This window comes from Hippocampus comes, unplaced genomic scaffold, assembly GCF_001891065.2.
Source record: "Hippocampus comes isolate QL1 unplaced genomic scaffold, H_comes_QL1_v1.1 scaffold14, whole genome shotgun sequence".
Classification (NCBI taxonomy): domain Eukaryota; kingdom Metazoa; phylum Chordata; class Actinopteri; order Syngnathiformes; family Syngnathidae; genus Hippocampus; species Hippocampus comes.
Genome location: NW_017805839.1, coordinates 1,358,791 through 1,376,134, shown reverse-complemented (window position 1 = coordinate 1,376,134; position 17,344 = coordinate 1,358,791). Strand labels below are relative to the sequence as shown.

Below are 17,344 nucleotides of genomic sequence, written 5' to 3'. Positions count from 1 at the left end.
TACCATACCCTACCTTGATGTATTGTAGTACTAGATACTGTATGATATCATGCCAAATGAGATTTACCGTATTTTCCGCACTAAAAGGCGCACTGGATTATGAGGCGCGCCTTCAATGAATGGCGTATTTTGTAATTTTTTTTCATATATTGCATGCACTGGACTATAAAGCGCAATCTACAATGCATCCACTCGATAGAGCTACAGGTACGTCTTTGTCCGTCTCCGTGCCTTCTCTTCTTCCGTTAGACCAGAGAGGCATTCATGACAGCCTCCAAAAAACGTAAATTAACGATTACTTCAATGAAGCTACGAAAATTGAAAATACAGTAATGCATCAAAACAGAAAATCACAAAATGAATTCTATAGCCCCCCCGACAGAATTAATTTTGGCATTTCCTTGAGCGTAGCTGCAACAGAACGATCAGATGTCAGTAAATTGGGGGAGACTGGACTGTCTCAGAAGTGTTTGTTATTTATTCCTTTGTTGTGTACTGTATTCACAAACGAGGACATCACAAAAAATCAAGACGATTGATTTTTTTTTTTTACGTTATTCGTCGATGTAATCGATATAATTAATAATTTTATACTCAAAATTCCTAACCCTCAAATTTTTTTACTCAAACTTTAGTGTTATTTTTAATCAACTTTCATCCGTTTTTCTTTCGTACACGACTTTTCTGGTCAAATCTGTAGAGGCGCAAGGTTCGATTCGGCTCCGGCCTTCCTGTGTGGAGTTTGCATGTTCTCCCCATACATGGGTTTTCTCCGGGTACTCCGGCTTCCTCCTACACTCCAAAAAGCATGCGTGAACACTCAAAAATTGTCCCTGGGTGTAAGTGTGAGCGCAGATGGTTGTTTGTCTCTTTTTGCCCTGTGATTCGCTGGCAACCGGTTCAAGGTGTCCCCAGCCTACTTCTGAAGACAGCTGGGATAGGCTCCAGCACCCCACGCGACAATGGTGAGGATAAATGGATGGAACTAAGGTTGGTTTGTTTGTAAAAATTGCATAGGGGAACTTGAGTATATCTATTTTTTTTTTTTTTTACTCTATAATGTAGTAGCTCCAATATAATGACAATGATAATGAACACTTTGAAGACTGTATATTTTACAGCTAACGCATGGCTATTATCTTTATGTTTTAAGAAGCAGTTTATTAAACATTTCAGTAAATTTTGCAAATGTGACAAACGTGAGACGAAGAAAGGTTTTCTTTTTCTTATTATTATTCTTATTGAAGCAAAACAAATGATTCTTGGTTGCTGGAGACGTTTCACCTTCACGGAAAAGGCTTCTTAAATCCGAATTTCTAAAGCGTGGAAACCTCCCTGCATATTTACACTATGTCTCTGGTGGGAAGAGGTTTGCGCCAGATTATAACAATGTGCTGACATCCCTCCTCGAAGTTTGTCTCCTTCCACGAGGAGAGCGGCCACTTAACGAGCTGTTTTGCTACCAGGCAGATGAACAATCAGTTGATAGGCAGGATGGTTATTGACCAGCTACGCCAGCCAAAAAACAAAATAACTCTAATGTGGAGATTCCACACTTAAAAATTAAACCTGAAGAAGATTTCGGATCAAAGGCATTTGAAATGCCTTCCACAAACAAGAAACGGTTCAGCTGTTTTAGGAATTACCATGACCTGGAAGGTTGAGTATAAAGAAAGAAATATTTCATTAAAATCCTTTTTCTGTCATGGTTATACCGTATGCTTATTTTTCTAGTTTATTTAATTGGGTCCTCGCTGTATTTTTTCACACTTAACATTGTGATTAAAGTGAAACTGAGGCATGCGAGAAGACAACCATGAAAACAATCCTGCCACGTCATTTTTAGCCGAATTTCCTTTTAGGCGCAAATATACCAGGTTTGATTTCCAACGAGAGTTCCATTGATTTGGAATCATTTGGTTTTGTGAAACAACCATTCCTTCTAATGTCCGAGAACATCACGTGGAAATTGTATCGTTTGATTTGTATAATCCTTGACGCTCGCGGCAGTGGATTAATGGTCGCAACGCCCTGTATTTGCATTGAAAAACAGTTACGGCTTTCTTCGGTGGCCCCAAAGGTGATTTTTTTCAGAAGTTCTAACGGCAATGTTGTTTCTGCAAAGAAGGGTGTACCATTTCCATCTATTTTTCATGTTTTCAACAAATCACGTTTTCAACAAATCAGACCGTAACTCAGCAGTGGATGTGTTAAAAGCTTGCTGATTGGAACCAACGGTGCGTGGCTATATATGGCTCCAAGCGTAGGTGATCTGCATGAGAAGAGTCCTTAATGAGTGGTAAAGATCCTTTATTTCAACAGTTCTTTCCTTTCATTGTCACGCATTTGCATGGGGTGAAACACAGGATTCTCGTCCGTCTTTTGCCAAACGTGCTCTTCACCAAACAGAAACACTTTTGGGTGGTCGACCTTGTCCCAGACGACCCAATTTAATGACACACTTCAGAAAACAAGTCATCAGGCTTGTTTTCTAGTCATAAAGTTGAAAGTGATGAGTCAGAGGTCTTCACACTCAAGCCCCCCCCCACACACACACACACTTTTAACATTTAATGCAGCTTCACACGAAGGCTGCGGCAGTCTGATAAATATTGCAAATAATTGCCGCATGGGCCTGGACGTTATTTGCTGACCGAGTGCGACGCCCACGCCACCTCTGAGTGACGAGTGACACAAAGTGACAGGGAGTGACTTACAGGCAAACTTGAGATGTGCTCTCCTGCTGAGGATCGCTCCTGCAGTGTTGTACGCCATACACTGGTACACGCCTACATCCCGGTAGCGGTCCAGGCTGCTTATAATGAGGTTGCCCCCTGACAGACGCCGCCGTCGATCCAGGCTCAGATTTATGAAAGTCCCATTCAGCGACCATCTGTGGGGGCAAAAAAACACCATCAGTCCCTGGCAGAACGTGCCATTCATTTTCTGCAACCAAGCAAGACGCAATGAGAGAAGTTGAGTATGAATAATATATCCGAAATATCCACTCACTCCCGGGTTGAAACGCGTAGTGTGACGTGAAAGGTTAAGTCATTATGAATTCTGCAAGCACTGCCTCAAAGCTTGTCTTTAAGCAAACAATAAATGTGACAACTGAAGAGTCTTCTGTGTGGACCATTTCAGGAGTCTCGTGGCCAGGGCAACGTAAAACAAGTACAGCTGTGAAATTAAGATATCCTCCACATATCCGACCATTTTCTATCAGCGCTTACCCACTCAAAGGTTAGCTGGAGCCTAATTTCCAGCTGATTTTGGGCAATAGGCGGATTACACCCTGGAATGTTCAACAGGCAATCGCAGGGCACATATGAACATTCCCACTCCTGTTCTCTAGACCAGGGGTGCCCAATACGCTGATCGCAATGGACCGGTAGCTCGCGGATTGGTCCTAAGTCGATCGCGAGGGGTGAAGACGGGGGAAAAAAAAACCCAACCCCAAAAATTTCTGTGTCTGTGTTATTAATATGATATCTTCTTGTGTTAGTGCACACTGCACCCTTAGCATCCTATCAGTCTCACTTTCACAAAAAGTATTTTAAAAAATAAAAATAAAATGTAAAAAGCAGGTCACCTTTAACCTACGGCAGCGCGTGACCTGCATCACAGGAATTTGTTTCCGGTCAGCAGTCTGCAATTGCAGCTTGTGATAAGAGCTGTTGCGCTCTATCTTTTATTGTTATGATTATTCTCATTCAGAGATTGTTTCATGTACAATTTACCGAGGGCAATGGCAAAGAATGGGAATCTGGAGGGCCAAGATAAAAATGTTAAAACGTGAGCTACGATCGTCAACATGCCGCAAGAGTGCATCCCATGCATCTGCGTTACGTCTCCCACTAATGGGGGCAGTGATTTTCTTTTCACAAACACACAAACTCTTGCGTCTGCTTTATTTTTCTGTTTCGTTCATCTTCGGGGCCTTTATTGCGGTTGCTCATCAGGACATGCGTGCGTATGCGCGGGTGCGGTAACGGGTCGATCGCGGGAGGTTGGTCGATCGAAAAGTAGATCTTTGGTCAAAGGTTGGGCACCCCTGCCCTAGACAATTTAGAGCTTTCCAACCTCGCGTGTTTGTTTTTGGAATGTGGGAGGAAGAAAAACCGCATGCACATCGGGAGAACATTCGAATGCCCCGACGGAAGAGATTTGAACCCAGAGTTTTTGGATCGTGAGGGACGCCAACCACTATTATGCGTTGCCATTTCAAGAACAGTGAATGTTTTGGAAAACAGTGATATTTTCCAGGTCAGTATTTAAACCCTTTTTCCCCCCCAAAAGTTGTACTATGACAATAATGATGTCATAATTTATTTGGAGGGGTGCGGGGAAATGAAGTGATGTCATAATTCACACACACACACACACACACACACACACACACACACACACACACACACACACACACACACACACACACACACACACACACACAAACAAAGGTAAAAGTCTGATACCAAGAGCTAGGTACTAAATATGTTGTTTCTCGTCAACTTAGAACTTTATTCTTTTCAACTTTATTGTTGTTGGTAATAATAATTGACGGCCATCCAATACTATAAATACATTACAAAATAGTCCAAGGTTTTGGTACACCATTAAAAAACTGCTTCAGGGTTACCCATTTGCGCTGTGAAATTGAATTTATTCTGCACTAGACTAAGCACCCAGACTCTGGTTGTGATTTGCACATATTTGGAATGACGATGAGAATACATGAGATGTTTGCAGACGTTAACAAATGAACCCGTTCCTGCAAAACACAAACCGATGTCATCTGAATAAAAACACGATTATTCAGAAGTGTCCTTGCGGGTCCAGCAATATGAAATAAAAAGGTGTCAAAATTGGTCCACAAGTAAACACTTAATCAAACTATTCCACAACTATTTTCATTATTGACTCATCGTTGAGAGCAGGGGTGTCAAACTCATTTTTGTCACAGGTCAGATTTTAGTTACAGTTTCCCCTGGAGGGCCGTTATGACTGAAAGAAGTCAAGAATAATGGTTTCTTCATCTATTCTTTAATTCAGTTATTGTAATGAGGGGTTTGGTAACAAGAACATGATTACAGTATCTTTCTTATTTATTACAAATAAGAATTTAAAATTTTGGTTGAGATTTTAGCAAGCATTATGAAAGTTGCCGTCTTTGATATGCTTTCGCGGGCCACATATAAATGATGTGGTGGACCAGATCTGGCCCCCGGGCCTTGACTCTGACACCTGTAGTTCAGAGGCAGTTTAACTTAAAATTGTCCAAGCATTTTGATTTCAGCCTCTCAAGAGTAAGTAGTCTCTGATTTATGCAGTCCGTCATGAAAACAGACCCATTATCTTTTTGTGTCGAATGAAAATAAGACATTTGCAAACATTTACTTTGGAAAACAAGGGTCGAACCAGTAAATGACTCAATTCAAAACAGTCGGTGAGTACAACATCAATCCCTCTGATGTGACAGTGCTTACCGGTAATTGTTGCTTCGTTGTTTTTTTTAATCACTGAAGAACAACAAATAAACAACAAGAAATGGTTTTGGAACACACTGAATGCAAAATGAAAACGTGGTGGATTAATCGATTCATCCATGTTCGATTCTAACACTATTCCTTAATGACACCCCCCCCCATTAAAAGTGTGAAAATGTGTTGTTCAGTACGGTAGCCCCCTCCCCAAATGATCCCGAGCCTCTCAAGAGGGCCGCCTCCCTCGCAGGGTCTTCTTTCTGCCCCGCAAAATGTGTTCCTACTCAGTGAATAGTTCGCCTTTACAGCACATTTAGAGCCCACTGAAAAAGGTGATCTGGGGTTGCCATGGCAACTTCAGAGTCACTATTCTCCTTATTAGAAGGCACCCATTGTTGTTTTCGAGTCATTTTACAACACGTTGTTGAGTATGTTTTCCTGTTAATCCAAGTCCATTCACTGAAGATGTGTCTCAATTAAGGCAAAGATTTGTGACTCTAGTTAATTTATTAAAAAAATAGCAGACATGTTTTATTTACACAGGAAGCATGCGGCGGTCATATTCCCTTTCTATCAATTTTAATCCACAGTGTCTTTCCACTATCACTGCCTGCTGAGGCAACAATCTCGGTTTCCCCGTAGGGACCATTAAAATTTAATCTGAGCGGATCATGCACAAAGCTGTCCTCGGCTATTTAAAGGGGAACAGAAGACGAAAGTTTTAAAAGGCATTTTAGACAGTATCAATATCGCACTTAGTCACCGCTTCACTGTCACATTCGATTGACATAATATGACATTCTTAGACCTTGCCCTCTTATTATCACCAAAAAATAGCATTAGGTAGGAGAAATTGGCATGACACAGAAATAGCTTTTGAACTACTTCTAACATTCCTTTGTGCCTCCTTCACACTGAGCAGCAAAGTATCATACAAAAAATTACAAATTGACCAATTTGTACTAATATAAAAAGGTCAATTTAGTTACCGTATTTCCCGCACTATAAGGCGCTTCGGAGTATACGGCGCACCTTCAATGAATGGTCTATTTCAAAACTGTTTTCATATATAGGGCACACCGCATTAAAAGGCAGTGCCTTATGCATCCACTAGATGGAGCTACGCTAAAGGGAATATAATACAATCCAGCTTTATTTATAGAGCTCTGGCTGTGGTTGGGCCATGCATCCACTAGATTGGGCTACGCTAAAAGGAATACAATTGAATACAGCTTTATGTATAAGGAGCCCTGGCTGCGGTGGCGTTATGCAGCCACTAGATGGAGCGACACTAAAGGGAATACAATACAATACAGCGTTATTGATACACAGCCTTCATAACAGCCTGCAGCTGTAACAAAGCACTTTACAAAACATTTAAAATACTACGTCCAAGAAATCTGAATATTGATCCATATATAAGGCACATCAAATTATAAGGTGCACCGTTGAGAAAATGGAATGCTTTTAGGTGCGCCTTGTAGTGCGGAAAATACACTGTTGAAAATTTCAATCCAAAGAATATCTCTACGAATGCAGCTATGCATCGCTCTTTGAAGCTGTTGAAAACCAGACTCTGGATAAGTTCAAGGACAGATCATATTCGAGAATGTTCCCGCGGTAAAATAATTTCCTTGGCCACGTTACTGTATTCTACCACCTTTAAGTGGAAACGAAAGATGTGGAGGAAATGGCAAATTTTACAAAAGCTGACAAGTCTAACCTTCCAAAAAATGAATGAATATATAAATAAATAAATAGATGTGAAATTCTTCGGGAATAAATCCAAATCATTGCATGTCAATGGGTGCTTACTGTCAAGGATGCCTTGTTTCGTTGTGCATTCGGATAAATTCCTCTGACCCCAGTCCCCACACATTATAAGAGAGCCGACTTGCTCATTCGGCAACAGAGGCAAATAAGAGGGGTGCCACAAATTTGGAGTCAGGTGGCTAATTACCTTCAGTAGGAAATTAAAACAAGTTCATACTTCTATTAACCCTGAAAACATAAACACTAACATAGATTCCGATGTCTAATAATACCCTCCCAAATAGCATGTAGTAACAAATAGAAAGCGTTATTCGTGCTGTGTCAGTCATTTAGCAAAATGTACTGTTAAGATAATAACTTGGCATCGAGAGATTAGCCTTAAGCATGGTCTGCTAAACATGCAATTAAGCAGTTTTAAATTTCTGGAGCTGGGCGGCATGGAGGGGGCCTGGGACTTGGTGGATCATTTGTAGAGAGTAAATCATCTTAGTCCCCGCACACTGGGGCTAATCTATGCTTTTTATTGTTATTTTGTGTGAAATAACATCTTTGAAGTAAATTATACTGTTGAGTGTCAAATTCAGGGTCACTTTGAGATCCGCTTTGTTTCTTTGTATTAAGGAACTAATCTTGAATGACTTTTCGACCTCGCGCAAAGACGCCTCGTTGTGCAAATTGTGTTGTGTTTTGGGTTTTTTTTTCCCATGAAGAGAATTATTGCTGTGGTGTTCCTGTTGTGGAAACTTCATCTGTCTGCCTGAGTGACAGGACTATCAGATGGAAGGGGAGAGGGAAAAAAAAAATAAAAGGACATCGCCATAGGAGCCCATTTACACTTCAAGAGAGAAGTGGGGAGGTGCTGAGGGCAAGCAGAATCCTGCACAGCCATCTTGACAAGACACCACGTCGAAACGTGCTCCATTCACCTTTAATCACTACATGGAGATACCTGGTCTTGGGCACGCGGTGAGAAATAATGAGCCTACATAATGTGCTCCACTATCATTCAGCTCCTCCGTGCTGTAGTAATTCAACGCACAGCGCAGCTGACGTTTATAGTCCAGCACAGTGGTTCTCAAGCATTTGGACTCCAGGGATCCCTTGGAGGGGAGAAATTTTGAAGGACTCGCTCATGGACACAGTTCGTGGACGAACTGAATGGCCATTGGATCCCACAAACGTAGACACAAACAAAATCCGGAAGAAAAAATATTTATTGACGAACAAAAGCGCACCGACAAAGTATAGACAGAAATCGCTGGTCTCAAAGAGCCAGGAAAAAAATATACTTAAACAAAAAGCACTTGCATAGGCAAGGTAAGATAAAAATAGCAAGTCCGAAAATATAAACGAAAAAGCCAGAGTCCAATTTCATGAAACAAAACAAGCGCAAGATCAAAAGACAAAATAATATCAATACTTAGAAGCGAAAGACTCGGAGCAAAAACGACAATTACGAGATCGAGATGTCTAGAAAACTACACTTGAGCATGAGCAGCAAACAAGGTCGAGAATCCGACGGAGACTTGGCGATTAGGCAGTTCTTAAACACAGGGTTTAACTAATGAGACATTGGCAGCAAGTGTGCAGGCGGCAGGGGAGGCCCTCCTCTGCCACCTGCTGGAGACACTCAAGAACAGGATCATGGCACTCCATACACATTGATATCACTAACATGGCGAGACCTCTAAACTCCGAGCTGACTTCAGGTGAAAGGAGAACGACACACTTGCCTGGTCACGAGGCAGTCACACGGCACATATGTCGAGGCAGACAACTATTCACACTGTCACTGAGTGGAAACTGAATGCACGCTGCCTCCACTAAAGTCAGGCCATTGTACCTACTGTACATCAACACAATGGTGACTCCAAATAAAGGACAGACATATATTCAACATAATTTGCGTATATTTAATACGATACAATACATCTTTGCTTCCAGGGTATTGGCTGAATTGCAAAATAAATGTACCGTAATACATCTCAAGGTTGCTGCGTGTTTCAGCTCTTCCCATCCGGCGGTTCCCTTCCTGATGCAACCCACATTTTTTTTCTTCTTCTGGGCTTTCATGGGACTGGCATGAGATGGGTACTGGGACATTGGCAGACTTGCTGTTCTCTTGCTATTCTTGTTGTTGTTGTTTTCTAACATTCATAGGGTGTGTCAGTCTGAACTGGAAACTGTCTTTAATAATTTAAAAGATTTTTTGGCTGAAAAAATGTTATCTGGGCGGCCCGTTGGTTGACTGGTTAGCACGTCGGCCTCACAGTGCGCAGGTGCAGGGTTTGATTCTGACTCCAGCCTTCGTGTGTGGAATTTGCGTGTGCTCCCTGTGCCTGCGTGGGTTTTCTCCGGGTACTCCGGTTCCCTCCCACATTCCAGAAACGTGGCAGTTTAATGGAACATACGAAATTCTCCCTCGGTGTGATTGTGAGTGCGGATAGCTTTTAAATATTCAATAAAATCACGCCCTGCAATTGGCTGGCAACTTTTTCGGGGTGTCCTCCGCCTACTGCCCAAAGACGGCTGGAATAGGCTCCAACACACCCTACGACTCTCGTGAGGATAAGCGGATCAGAAAATGGATGGATGGAAAAATGTTATCTAATGAACATCCCCACATATCAAAAACCTCTGTTTCCAGGATTTAAAAGCAATATTGGGACACAGAAGTTCACAAATAAATTCCATCAGGGGAATAAAGCAAGGGGAAAAAACAGAAACAAAACCGCCTTCATTTATCACAATTACACGTTGCGCAATGAGAGAAGACTCCTGAGTCTACTTTCAGTCGAGAAAAATAACATTCCTCTGTGAAATATCTCAACATTGAATCTGTGGTTTGAGTTGATCTTGTAAATTATTCCGAGGTGCACAGAGCACAAATTAGGTTCTGGGCACGCTCGGCCGAGTGTAGATGAACCGTTTCCATGATGTGGTACGATAGCGCGTCGAGAGAGGAAGCATTCCACTGGAGAATCGCGTGGCGCTGACAGCCCGGAGTGCTGTGCAAATGAAAAGGTTCTAATCCTGTTTTCAACCCAAGTCGCTGACTTAAGTGACGCCATTTGACACATTGTATACAAAATAGAACAAATAGAATTGCTTCAACCTGTACTGAGGAGGCGGGGTACTCTTGGCGTCACAAGTCAGAGTCGCCTCTTCCTCAATGGAGTCCACTGGAATAAATAGATCACCTGGCTCCATCCTCCATCTGGGACCGTGATACAACCCACTGTCCAGACAATCTGTCGAGAGCAGTAAAGCTGAATATTAAAGTCGCTCTGCAGAATATGTGTGTCTACAAATACACTCACACACACGCGCACACATGCACAAAATAACCCCAAAACACTGTGGGCCTATTCCGTAATTTGTGAATGAATGCATGGGCGCAAAGGTCGGAAAGCAGCGAGCTCATCACGACGTTGTGAGTGATTCTGAATAGAATCAAACGTTTCAAGTGTGACGTTAAATACTGTCCGTCGAGTTTGAGGTGAATAACGTGTAATCTTCATTAGTGAAGGAGTGTTTCATAGCCTAAATGGTCCAGTCTAAATCGTGTATTGTAATGTAATAATATCTGTCATGGAATTGCGGTTCGAAGAGGTGCAAAGTCTGGCTGCATTTTTATGATTGATTTCCCCTCAAAATATTTAGTGCGTTCAAACTCGCTTGACCTTTCGGCATTGCTGTTTTGTTGTAGTGCAGTTCAAATTGCAAATTGCTAGATGATTAACATTCTGGCTGGTGTCTGAGCATCTCTCAGGTTCTAATACTCGATGGGTGGTAAATGCAATCACATTCATGTTGATATTTAAAAGCATCATTGCTTTTTGTGAATGCATCATGAGACTGGCGAAAAAAAATCAAAATAATAACCAATCCAAGAGCTCTATAAAAAAAGCAAACTTTATGCCTTGTGAAAGACAATACTGTTGTTTGAATGTCACTGTTAGAGAGTTATTTGGTTTTGTATTTCATCATACTGAGAGGTGGTTCTAATACTTAGGCTGGCTCATTTGGATGGGCAAAACATTGGAATTACCTTTCAGTATACGGCATATCAAAATACGTTCAATACCTTGAAGTCCCCCTCTGAGTGCGGGCTCATTTACAGTTTTCAGGACCAGAACCAAACAAAGTTAAGCAGCGTTCTGTTTCTGTGCTCAACTATGCAACAAACTTCCTGAACCCCTGATATCTCCTCCGTCAGTTCATGTCAATCTGGCCGGAAAACTTTATTATTGTTCACTGTGGCTTTTTCATGAATCAAAAATATTGATTTGACCATTTGGCTTTTATTTTGTGATCTTAACTTGATCATGAGTGCGATTTGGCCTTTTTGTGTTTTGTTTCGGCTTGGCATTTACGGTGGTTTCATGCTGGAGATTTCATCTTAACTTTCATATTTCAATACGACCTTATTTTGGATCAAGTTATCTTTGCCTCTGTAAAGAACTCTGGATTTGCATGAATGGTGCGATACACAGAAACTTGCCTCGCCTTACAGAGCACTTAACAACACTACAAATTACAGTACAACCACAATTATCAACATAGTGGGCTCTGCATTCAGAGACGGCGCAGCTGCACTGGAGCATAAAAACCGGCACCTCTTGATTTCATTGCCGGTGCCAGCCTCATTTTTCCTGTTTGGAAATTTGGCAGGCTCTTCTGCGCCATGATGGCCGTCCAGGTGGACTGAGGGCCTTTTCTTTGACCCTCGAAACTTTATGCCTGCTGGAACCGTGTCTCAGGATTGGCGCAGGTAGCGTAATGTGATTTAGATGAATTTGACAGGCAGACAGATTCTGCAAACCGCAGATGTGTGGCAGATTTCACCATGTAGTATTCATAAAGATGACGAGCACCGTGACTCACTGTAGAAATAAAGCCATTTTTGAAATCACTACCCTGGCTGAGGTACAGCTACGGGGGTGGTCACACGCAGACACAAACAGTTGCACAATTGAACAATTTCACATCATCCATCTATGGAGGTCTCCCTGCGGGTCCTTATCAACGTATTGTAGTTTCCAAGCCACGACCTCAGCATTGACCCGAGCAAATTGGTTTCCTCGTCCGCCATGTCAAGCACTTGCGCAGCTCACATGTTGATTTTAAACTGATGCAGAATCAGTTATTTTCTCCCCCCACAATGGTTTCTTTCTTTCTTTAATGCGCCACACTGTGCTGGCTTTTGCCGGTTTGTGAAAATACCAAAACAAGGTCTCGCCTGCCTCTGCTCAGAGCGAGACCATGTGTCGTGCGAGTCTTAGCCTGGGCACGAAAATAGAGTCAATTTTCTCACTGTGAAAATCGTTGCTGACTGGTGAAGAGCAGAAACTATTTAAGATGCTAAAATATTCATCAATATGCACGAACGGAGTAGTATTTGCATTGCTCTATATTTTAACATTGAGCAGAAGACAAATTACAGACATTTCTCAGTGTGACACTAAACAAAACTACCGTACAACGGGAAGAAGAGGGTGAGGAGCAGCGGGTGTTTGTGAGTGCATGTGAGTGCTTGGGACTTTTGTTTCCCCCCCGCCTTCACCTCACCGACAATGAAATTATTTTCATCTCCTCAGTGAGCATCCTGTACCTGTAAATGTCTAAATGTGAGAGAATCATGACACCTATAAAAAAAATACAAGTGGGGCTTACCTGCCAAACACTCGATGATCGATAACAGCAGAATCTGTTTCCATGGCAACGTCATCTTTGGCAACCAAGGGCAAATGACGCTTTCATCCAATAAGCTTTGAAATGGCACTTGTGATCCTGGTGAGACAGCACTTGACCTGTTTCAAAAAGATAATTTTGCTTTAAAATGCCAAACTCGGCAGCCAATCATTTTTATGTGACGCGAACAGTTTCATGTGTTTCCATAACCTCATCCGGAAGCGCAGGGAATGACAAAATGAAATAAAACTTCAAATCCTGTACGATAAGAGTTGCATCACGCTGCATTTTCTGTCTTGGTGGTGGTCACATTGCACCCAGAGGTGTCTTAGAAGGGGATATGGTAGGTATACGGAACCTGAGGTAATGTTAGACTATTAGGGTAGCGACCCACAACACAACTCATCTATCACTCGGACGGGTTCACTTTCTGGCAGCCTGAGGACACTTGGCCCTGACAATAGGGTGCTATCCAATCAATTAGATCTACCCACAGTGGCAGAATGCGGTTTCCCCACATTCTGCTGTGGACGTGGACAGCCCCATGAGGAAGCCATTCCACCCGGGTCCGTAATCAAGGACAAGTGTCTGTCTGCTTGGAGCATGTGTTTGCAAATTGCCATGCGCTTGCTTATGGCAAGAGGGGAGTAGGGGCAGATGGAGTGAGTAATGATGCAATTACAAAATGTCAAACGCGCACACACACCCACACACACACACACGCACACAACAAAAATCCTAAACACTGTATTAAGGTGAGTGAGTTGGGTGTACACGCGGACATGCGATTCTGTTTTTGCACGTTTGCAAGTTCATTAGGGAGCCCGCCAGCTCCACCAATATGTATTTTATATTCCAGGCAAAGCAACATTTTAATTGTGAAATTAATGTGTGCGTGTAACACATTGTAAATATTATAGTGATGCCTTTGGAGTGTTTGCCTGTGTAAGTTCCCTGTTCTCGCTCCAGAGGCGTAGTGCCATCAGCGCCATTCAAACAGCCGAGTGGGCACGGCTGGCCTATGGCGGGATTTCACAGGCACATAAACTCGGCCTTGCCGTAAGAGGCTGCGTTGATGTGAATGTTTTGCCCAAATTCACGATACACTGGAATTGCCGGTTTGATTGAATGAAGTGCCTTTAAAAGAGTGTTTCCTCACCACCGAGCCAACTCGTGTGTCATGAAGCTCATCAGGTGTGCAGCGGGAAATGATCCAACTTCACTTAACTGTCAGACAATGAGCGTATTTTCCGCACTATAAGGCGCACCTACCAACATTCAATTTGTCTCAAAAGATGACAGTGCGCCTCATAATCCGATGCGCCTTATATATTGGAAGTAGTATTTTAAATGTTCTGTAAAGTGCTTTGTTACAGCTTATATCAATAAAGCTCGAGTGTATTGTATTCCCTTTCGCGAAGCTGCATCTAGTGGATGCATAACGCCACCGCACCCACTAGTGTAGCTTCTATTTGATGCGCCTTATCAGGCGCTGCGCCCTATATATGAAAAAAGCTTAGACCATTCATTGAATCTCCTCCTTATACTGCGAAGCGCCTTAAAGTGCGGAAAATACGGTACACATTTTTAGACTTTAAACTGATCAGATCGACTGCATCGAGATTAGTCAACAGTTCAACTGAATGTCAAAACTAGTTCAACTTAATGTCATAATTTGCGCGCTTGGTCAATGACATCATTGTTCCGATCCAAGAAATAAGACCTCGTTCACTTCAAAGTCATTCTGTGCTGCCATATGTACATGTGAACCTGAAAGCTAAACAATCTTTAGCCTCAGAAAATCAAATGTAAACATTACAAGCTATATTTTATGTTTGAGTGTTTTTTAAATAATTTGAGGGGTTCAAATCATTTTTTCCGAAACATTTTCACTTTGACGGGGATCAACTGTAGAGTAATATAAAAGTCAACAAATACCAGTACACATTTCCATTCAAATAATATACTATGAACCCTTTATGGGTGTTATAACTAATGAGTTGCAAGCCATTGGTCAATTTTTTTTGCTTTGTGTTGTGAGCTAAAATTTGAAGTGTACTTAAGTTCCAGCTTCAATGCCACTTAAGTGAAGTGAAAAAAAAAAGGGAGCAATTAATGTCGTATTACGCCCTCACATGTGGGCAAGGACAGGTACACTGTCAGCTCTTTATTGAGCGGGACAAACTGTCGAACACGCAAACACAAAATGAAAACACTCGCGTGGCCGACACGGCTCCAGCTTTTGATGTCATTCACTTGATCAACCCACTTAAAAGCACATATCCAACACACAAATACTACAGTAAATACGTTAAGTAGACGCTGTAAAACCAGTTTATTTCTGTGCATTCTTTTCTATTATGTTTTCTATACAATCCCCTGCAATTGCTCTTTCTTAAAAACACAAATTAGGCTGAATTGTGGTCTTCGAAGTGAATTAATGGATTGATTTTAGGTCCTGGAATGAATTAAAGGTGTAAGTCCAGGTACCACTGTAGATGCACGCAATCATTTTTGTCACACTTTGGTTGGTGGTGTCCTGTGAGTTTTATAATGTAAAAAGGCCTTGACTCAGCAAGGTTGTGAAACGTAGTTTTAGAAGATTAATAGCAATTGAAATGGATTTGAGCCGAACAATTCCACTTGGAGGAGTTTCCGACCCAGAGGCCTGTATGTATGCAGCTCAGCTGCCCAGGTCTGATATCCTGGCGTTCATTACGAGACCACAAACGAAATGAGACTAAATCAACAACGCATCCAGTCGTGCACTCCATTTTATCTCACCGGCTTCAAGACTCGATGAGGTATGCCAACAATTTTGCCAACCAAATGTATTACAATCAGTTGATCAAGTATTATGACCATTTGCAGACAAGTATTTTTTTTTAATGCTATCTGACTGCTATACCTAAGTGGTTGGTAACCAATGTTTTTTTTTTTTTGGGTTTTTTTGGGTTTTTTTTTTTTGGTACTGTATAAAGTGCTCCTGAGTGTACATCTGCATAGAGACACGCTGGAACACATAACAGGGGTGTCAAACTCATTTTAGTCGCGGGCCAATTTGGAGTTACGTCTTCCCTCGTAGGGCTGTGATGACAGTGGAACCACAAAATTATTACTTGTACACAACAAATTAATTGAGTACTAGTTTTGAAATCAGTCAAGTTGTCATGTTTCAGTTTTGGGACCAACAGGTGGCACTCCCTGCAGCTGCACACCTGTTGGTCATTAAGTAATTATGTTTGTTTAAAAGGACTCCCGGCACGACCGCTCGGTGTCGGGTCATTGTTTGTGTGTTTGCTACTGTCATGTTTGTTCTCAGTCATGTTTCGGTCATGGTTTTGTTTGCTACTTTGGATTCTTTTTGTTTTCAGGACTTTGTTTAGGATTTAGTTTTCTCTGTGTTTTAATACAATCTGTCAAGTATACTCTGCTCCGCCCTCTTGCCTGCTTTTTGGGGTCCATCACCACCACCACCACGCTTCGTGACACATGTTGATTAAAATAGTTTGTTCAGTTATTGTTCAAGTGAGGGTCAACAGGTCAACATAAAATTATTGCATAGTCTCAATGTTATTTATTACACATGACAATTTGACATTTTGGGACAGATCTTAGCAAGTTGACACAGGTGATTTGCTTTCGCGTGCCACATAAATTGACATGGCGGGCCGGATTCGACCCCCTTCCGTGAGTTTGACACGGGTGACATCGAATGAATTCATGTTTTCGGGAGGGGTTCATGATATACTGAGGCCCACAGACAGATATCAACACCAATCTGCTAAAATGTCAGCGAACACACACACACACACACACACACACACACACACACACACACACACACACACACACATGCCCAGGAACACCGTGCCTCCACACATGCACTCACTTTCCATTTAGAAGACATAAGCCGTGATGTGTGGCTCATTTGTGGTCTAATCCCCAGAGAGCCTGGTTCACAGCACTACTTATAGAGGGTCTAATTGTTTGTCAGCTGCCTTGGATGTCAAGTCAGACACGTGGAGCCTCAGCCAGGATTTTCCTCAACACCTTTCATGTGTGCTCCAGCCTTTTTTTTTTCTTCTTCCCCTTCAAAGTCGGCCGAATTGGATTTTTATGCTTGCTTCCTTCCTGCAAAGAGTCCTGCACGCCGTAACTCAGTGATGGGAGCACAATGTACAGTTGGTTGGCACCTAGAGACTGAGGAGTGATGGAGGGCACACTGGGTAATACACTCCCTGTCTACTTAGTATGTGTAAACTTGGAGTGGGGGTTTTATGCACAAATGCCAACGTGGCCCTCGGTTTACATGCACCTCTCTACCAAATGCTAATGCGCAACTCAGCTACCGAAATTAGCATGAGCAGAAGCAGACGAGTGATTCGCATGTC

The 17,344-nt window shown here is 42.2% G+C and overlaps 1 protein-coding gene across 1 annotated transcript in view; it reads right to left on the bottom strand.

The window, feature by feature from the left end:
• LOC109526659 (contactin-3-like) overlaps positions 1 to 17,344 on the bottom strand; it is a 64,923-nt gene that overhangs the window by 39,371 nt on the left and 8,208 nt on the right. Inside the window, exons 2-4 of the mRNA XM_019888084.1 lie at positions 12,933 to 13,069; positions 10,372 to 10,507; positions 2,718 to 2,893 (exon numbers count right to left, since the gene is read on the bottom strand). Of these exons, the coding sequence (XP_019743643.1) occupies positions 2,718 to 2,893; positions 10,372 to 10,507; positions 12,933 to 12,987 (367 nt within the window). The 5' untranslated portion in view covers positions 12,988 to 13,069. The remainder of the gene's footprint in view (positions 1 to 2,717; positions 2,894 to 10,371; positions 10,508 to 12,932; positions 13,070 to 17,344) is intronic.